General features: G+C 40.6%; 1 protein-coding gene across 1 annotated transcript; it reads right to left on the reverse strand.

The window, feature by feature from the left end:
• Positions 1-297: 297 nt before the first annotated feature.
• Positions 298-6382, reverse strand: LOC308114815 (uncharacterized protein). The gene is made up of 9 exons (XM_080472007.1): positions 6163-6382; positions 5274-5312; positions 4606-4767; positions 4382-4522; positions 3111-3344; positions 2680-2727; positions 2392-2549; positions 2189-2256; positions 298-1975 (listed from the first exon to the last, which is right to left on the reverse strand). The coding sequence occupies exons 2-9, from the start codon at positions 5299-5301 to the stop codon at positions 1909-1911; spliced, it is 906 nt and encodes a 301-aa protein (XP_080328133.1). The 5' UTR covers positions 5302-5312; positions 6163-6382; the 3' UTR covers positions 298-1908.
• Between the last annotated feature and the right edge of the window lie 734 nt (positions 6383-7116).

Here is a 7116-nt window from a genome sequence, read left to right on the forward strand (position 1 = left end):
ACACTCGCCGACGGTTTATAAAGCATTTTAATGTTCTATAAACAAGGATTAAAGGCCATGTTTGGCATTATGTTTAAAAAGACCATAAAAATTACAATCTGTACAATTTATATCACTTTGACTTAAATGCATATAGCACTACTACTTACCTTAACGCACTGGGGATCCACAGGAAGAAAAAAAATAAATTCCTGTTATTGTTCTTGTGTTCACTGATGCTTTGTTGATTTTCATCTCGCTGACGGATGGCTGCACGCTGTGTTTCATGATGATAATTTAGCTAATTTTACATGTGGGAGCCTTTGTGGTTTATTGACAGGAAAAAATAAGAAATACAATTTTGAAACAGCGCTTGAGCAACTCTGTTTATGAGCACTGACATAAACACATGTGGTAGAGTGCAAAACATTTAGGAGAGTCTATGAGAAAAGTTCCATCATGCAACAACAACAAGAGAGACATCTGACTTGCTGATTTGAGTACACCAATCTCAATCATATTGGTCATTATGTGCTATCAAAGGGTATAAAGATGATTCAGGAGTCCGGTAATAGTGAGGCTACGGAGACTGTTGGCCTCCATCCACCATCTGCACTGTGCTTTAGGCAAACCTCTCTCCATCCATCTTGAATGCCTCTCTATTCACTTTTGGGTTTCTGGGAGATGGAGTCGATCCCAGCTGACCATGGGAGAAAGCAGGCTCCACCCCGGACGGTTCGCCAGACCATCACAGGGAGATAGACAGTCGTACACACTCCCAAGCGAAATTAGGAATCACCATTTAACCTCAGACGCATGTTTTTGGACTGTGGAAGAAGTGGAATTTGGTGATCTGAAGCCTCCCCCTGCGATCAATCTGCAGCAGTTGAATGGAGAACAGCTAGTATCCCTACCCCCTACCTTTACCAGGGTCTGTGTTTCTACCCCAAACTCTCTGTCTGTTTCATCTCTTCCTCTCTTCCATCCCTTCACCCTAACCAGAATTGCAGAAAGCCACCACCTCTCACCCTGGTTCTACAAAGGTTGGATGGAGTTTGTCCTCATGCTCGCTCATGTGGATTTGTCGGGTTTCTCTCTGTGGAAAATACCTAGAAAGGACTGTATCGTATGCGGTGCTATATAAATAAAGTTGAATTGAATTAAATTAAATTAAATTGAGAAATCTAAAGTAGCTGGAGAAACAAAAAAGCCATGCATGCCAAGGGGGAACATGCAAACTCCAGACAGAAAGATTCAGAAAGATTACTTTCACTGTGAGGTGACAGGGAAAGCACAGCTTCACTGTAGGGTCCAAATAACAAACCTTTTAAATTTAATCAAATTCACATTCTTGTGTGGTGAGTGACAAAAATCAACAATTAAGAGTTTTTAAAAGCATATTTACTTTGGACCTTTTTATCTTTTTGTGCACAGTACTGTACATTATAAAAAAACCAAAACATCTGGAAGCATCAAAGGTTAAAAAAAAGAATAATAATGAAATAGCTTTGCAAGTGTGTACACACACGTGGACACACTTTCATAATCTATTCCCGGATTAACTTCAGGAGTGATGCAACACTGTGAAAAACAAATACCAAAGGTGGATGTGAGCGGCGGCGGCGGCGGCAGCAGCGGGTGATCAGGGGAGGGAGACTCAGGTGAAGCAGAGGCGAATACTGTGAAGCGTTTGCTGGAAAAGCTCAAAGTGCCGACATCATTACACGTGATTGCTATTTTCATCAAAAGTCCATTTACATTCAAATCATATCCACTCTGGCTTCCCTTTCACTCGCCCTCTCTTTATCGCCATCTCTTTCCCGTCCCCTCCCCTCACTCCCACTTTCTCCCTCTCTCAGCCATTCTTTATTTTCCTGCATCTCTCTCCCTCTCCTCGATCTGCCTTTCATGTCACTCCATTAGCTGGGGTTACAGAGGGAGGGCTGATGGCTTCTCTCTGCGGCGTCCTTGCCGCGGTTTTGCTGCAGCTGTTGGGCTGTGATAAAGAGAGTAAAGAGGAGAAGTTTTCACACTAATTACAACACAATAATGAAGTACTTGGTAAAAGCCACAGTGAAAATGAAGGTCAAACAGTCATTCATACAAAGTGAAGTGAGTCTATGAGGAAGCATCTAATAATGTGAACAGATTATTGGAGAGAGAGGAGAGGGATTTTCTTATTAGATAGAAGCAAGTTAAGAACGTTTACCGGTCACAGTTGCAGTACTTCCTGGGTCTCAGTGGCTGTGGGGCGTTTTTCATCCTCACAAATTTCCTCTATAAAAAAAGAAAAAGAAAAAGAGTAAAGTGGGGGAGGAATTTACCCTCTGGCTTCTTGTTGTGCTCCAGAAACTCCTTCTCCCTCATTTCACCTCCGTCGGAGCAGCACATGAAGATGGTTTTCTCACTTACCCTCTTCTTTCTTCTGATCCTCTGGCACAAGATGACGGACAAGACCAACAGGAGAACCAAAACCAGGCAGCCGACACCAAGTGCAAGCCACACCCACCAGCTGAGGCCCAGCAGCAGCACGCCGCCATCTTCAGCTGGATGGCCTGGCACACCTGAACCTGATAAGAACAAGAAGGAGAAACAAACAAGATAATATATCTTTATATCTACTGTAATATATGTACTTCAGACAACAACATGTGATGACATGGGGTGCACAGTGTCTACAGTTCACACATGATAACTTACGTGGGGCCTCTGAGCTGTTTGGAATTATGGACGCGCTCGTTGTAGAAACTGAAAAGAAAAAACACATCCTGACAATGCTATTGAACACATATGTCAGGAACAGATCACCCGTAACAGTATGACCAGCTGCTAAATATTTTAGGTCCCTCTTTTATAGGGACAAAAAAGAGCCCTGACACATTGAGGCCATAAGGCCATAAGGCCTCTGGAGGTTTGCTCCATTATTGTAGCAGACGATCCTTTAAGTCCTCAAACTTGTCACAGTGCTTATGCTCATTGATTTATATTTCTGATCTGAAATGTCAAAATTAGTAACAAAATGTTGTTTCCTGATATCACCCACACCACTACAACATCTAATGACAAAGAGATTAATGGTTATGTGTTAATGCTGATCTTGGACGTACACATACACACACCCAGCATCCCACCTTGCACTGTGATGGTTACGTTCTCTCTGAACATCTCCCGATCACAACTGAACGCACACTGCCAGATCCCCTCGTCCGAATTGGCAACAGATTTGAGTTGGACTTCCTCAAGGCCAGTGAGTTGTCCATTTGGCCTGATCCACTGCACCAGGGAGCCCGGGTCCAGACCTTTCACCTGACACTGGAGCGTGGCCTCACTTCCCAGCTGCAGGACTCGAGAGGGGACGACCGACACTGACACAGAGAAGGGGTGACAGATGGAGGGGAGGGAAAGGGTGAGAGGCACAAAGTGACAGGGGAGAAAATCATGAAGTGCATTGTGCACCTCTCTGACATGACGGTGAGGCAGGGTGGAATCCAAAATCATGACAAAACTAAATTCTACATCTTTACATATGAAACAGGTCAGTGTGACAGTTAGAACAAATACATTCATGTTAATATCGGGCTTTTTTGGGGGGGGGGGGGGGGGGGGGTGTCCAGTACAACTAAAAAAAACATCATGAGTTATAATATAAGTGGGATTTGAACTGGTGATACACGTACATCGTGCAGCAAGCAGGCTCATAAACACATCCCAGAATCACGGTGCAGGCACAGAGGAGCCACCCCAGGTCACAGGAATACCAACAATAACACACCCAATCCCCCCACTCTAAATGAATTATAGCAGTCATCTTACTGCACTGCACAATCTGGTTACATAACAAGATAGACTCATCGGCAGATAATATTAGTGGAAACAGTTCATCTGGACTTTTTCTTGCTTGGAAAAACTAGTAATTGTCTCTCCCATTCATGATGTGAGGAAATCTCCTCAAAAAATGACTCTTGATAGGTTTATCTGATTGATCATCCCCTGCTGACATTTCACATTTAATTCATTCCATTATTCATTCACAATATTAGTCTTCCAGATGTATTGTTGAAACATTGGCTGTCACTGAGGGAATGTGATGAACTATAATGACTCCGACATAGAAAACAAGAAAATAGTTGGAAAACAAGAGCAATCAGACATTTCTGATGTCCGCCAAAGGTTGACCTGGATTCAGAAAAAAACGAAAAGAAAGGGTTTCCGGATCACCTCCAAAATTGGATGGAATCTTCCATGGCTTAATACCTATCTGTGGTGAAAATTTCAACAAAATCTGTGCTGTAGTTTTCACTAATCTTGCTAACAGACGTACAGGGAAACAAAGAAATATACACCAATGATTTTATTACGTCCTCGGCGAACATGATGACATTTTCCTGGATCTGATGCTTACTTGAGATCACCACAAGAGTGTGGTGATAAGTCCTCCCATCTGCCTCACACGTGAACCTTCCGCCATCCTCCATTGTCACTCCAGTAATTCCTAGTTTTGTGTCCAACTTCACCTTTGACCTGGTCACAACGGGAGCCGTTCCTAAAGAGACAATACGCACAATATTGTAGGGTGGTAGTGTGACGTAGCAGTGGAAGGGTGATGTGATCTGGATTTCTGAGTACCTCTGCGAGGAAAGCCGCTCTTCCCATCGACACGACTGATAAGGACTTCTTTTTGATACCAAGCCAGGACTTTTTTGAATGTTGTCACTCCACAATCCAAGACGACATTCTGCCCAACATGGGTGACGACAACCTTTCCTGCAGCAGAGACTGCACCCAGCACTGCATAGACGAGACCGCAGTGTTTGTAAAGTGTGCGACATGCGTCAGAGTGTTTCTTCTTTTGACACAGAGTTATGGTTATCTAGTTGTATAGGAACGTGAACGGCATTTAGTATCATACAAAAACAAGAGGCCACATCAAATTCAGTGTATCAAGACGCGGGTGAAACTATTTCAAGATGTATGAAGCACTGCATTGCAACCTGAAAGAGAGACAGACAGCAGGAACTCAAACCTCAAGAGAATTTAGACGCACAAACAGGGAGAATAAACCAACCAGGGCGGGCCTCGCCGTGAGATGAGAGTGCTAACCACTTCAGCATCGTGCGGGAGACAATAAATTATTAACATGGATTGAGAGAGGTTTGCAGGTGTTTGCGCACAATTCCTCTCAGAGTTGGTTCCAGGTTAATTAAAAGCTCTTGTAAACCCAGCGGGGGTCCATGTTTCTATCGAGGTTACAAACACTACAGCAAAGTTCTCTTCAAGGAAGTAGATTCACTCACCAAACACACACCAAACAGTCATCTTCATTATGGCGTAATCTGTGGAGATTAAAAGAGTCACACGTTAAACAAATAAGGCAAAATCAAGGAAGAGAAAATGAAAACGGCAAAGCTTAATCTGTGAAGCAGAACATCTCATCCAGTTTCTAAACACGCAGCTTCTGTTACTCAATTTCTCTTCCTCTTAATGTTTTTTTAATTGGAAAAAACCTATTAAAACTTGCACTACTGACCTATTAACACGTATGAAATGTCTGAGAAAACCCGAGCACATGACGTAGCTGGTTCTTCACAGTGATAAATATGCATGACAAACTGTTTCCTGTAAGGCCATTAAAACTTTGAGCGAGCCTCATAAACAGCATTTTATTGCCCAATGTTGTTGCCAAGTGAATCAGGAAATGTCTTTAAAAAAAAAAAACTTGGAAACTCTAAGTGCCTGAGACAATGAACTTTTACATATTCCATTCCCAAAAGTTTGAAGAATTAAATTTTAACTCAAAAGTCATTTCACAGCCACAAATTGTACATTTTCAACTCTATTCAATCAACTAAGAATGTATTAAATAGCTGCATCAAACGCCCAATGTGACAGATTGTGATTAACTTTAATCTTAGTGCTTTACTGTAAAAAAAAACAACCAAAAAAACTAATTTTTAATTTCAAAGATGAGCTTTTTATAGAGTTGGAAAAATATCAGTTGAACAATTATATATGGTTGTATAAAATCAGCAGAAATAAACCACAAAGGTAAACCCAAGTGAGTCAACATAGATTATATTAATATGGTGCCTTGATGTTTGTACAGCGACGTGACTCCAAGGAAATTACAATTAATCAAATCATAATGTCCCATTATGAACTTTACAATAACGTTAGAGATCTTACCTTAATTTTTGAGTCAGTTTGAGGTTTGTTGCTTCGTTGAAGAGGGTTAGAATATCTCCTGTCTTCACCTCATCTACAAACATGAGCGCCAAGGATGCAACAAGTGCAGAAGGCGGAAGACACCGAGAGAAAAGCCACAGTTTTGAGATTTGTAGGCCGATGCAAACACAAGTGTGCGTATTTCTGCTCCTGCATTTTGTTTACATTGCACTTATTTCTCATAAGGTGTACGGAGTGCTGCATATTTGTACTCGCGGCCATTGTTACGTTACTTGAATAGGGCTTTATAACAAGTTATTTAACAAAAAACTCACTTTGTCAGAAATGTACTCAAGTTTTAGTTACTTTTATGCATTGTCATTAGCAGTATGTTGTGGATCCAGGTGAATGAATGAAAGAACTTTTCTCAGTAAATCAAATTTTTAAACACAATGTGTCCAACAAACATAAACATAAAGCAAAATCCCTCTAGATTATTTTAAAGACGTTATTGGCTATATAAATCAAGATGTCATATTATTAAATGAACATTGTAAATTAATCCTGAACAAAATTACAAAGTTAAAAAAACAACAACTTGTAACAGTACAAGTAACCTAAACTACTGAAAGTATTGGTAAGTGGTTTCCTCTTTTCACAATATATATTCAGAAAGCTTCTATTTTAATTTACTTGTGCATCATTTCTACAAGTATGTAATTTTAATCATACTTAAGTAACTCACACAAAACTACTTTGCTACTTTTGAGACTTTTGAGTCATTGAGTAATTCACAGTATGCAAACTTTGGACCTGCAGTTTTGAAATCAATAGATTTGTCGACATGATTTTTTTACCATTGTGTAATTTCTATATTGTTTATCTGAGAAATGTTTTTAATGTACATATTGCACACAGACTATATACACGAATGGCTGTTATTCAATGTTAAAAAGCAACAAATACCTTTTAAGT

This window comes from Lipophrys pholis (genome assembly GCF_963383615.2).
Source record: "Lipophrys pholis genome assembly, chromosome: 9".
Lineage (NCBI taxonomy): Eukaryota > Metazoa > Chordata > Actinopteri > Blenniiformes > Blenniidae > Lipophrys > Lipophrys pholis.

Excerpts from the sequence above, each read along its gene's own strand:
- LOC308114815 (XM_080472007.1), bottom strand. The coding sequence starts at position 5,301 with ATGAAGATGACTGTTTGGTGTGTGTTTG. Across the intron at positions 4,768-5,273 it reads GACTGTTTGGTGTGTGTTTG|TGCTGGGTGCAGTCTCTGCT; the intron begins GTGAGTGAATCT and ends TCGTCTATGCAG. Across the intron at positions 2,728-3,110 it reads CGTAACCATCACAGTGCAAG|TTTCTACAACGAGCGCGTCC; the intron begins GTGGGATGCTGG and ends TTTTCTTTTCAG.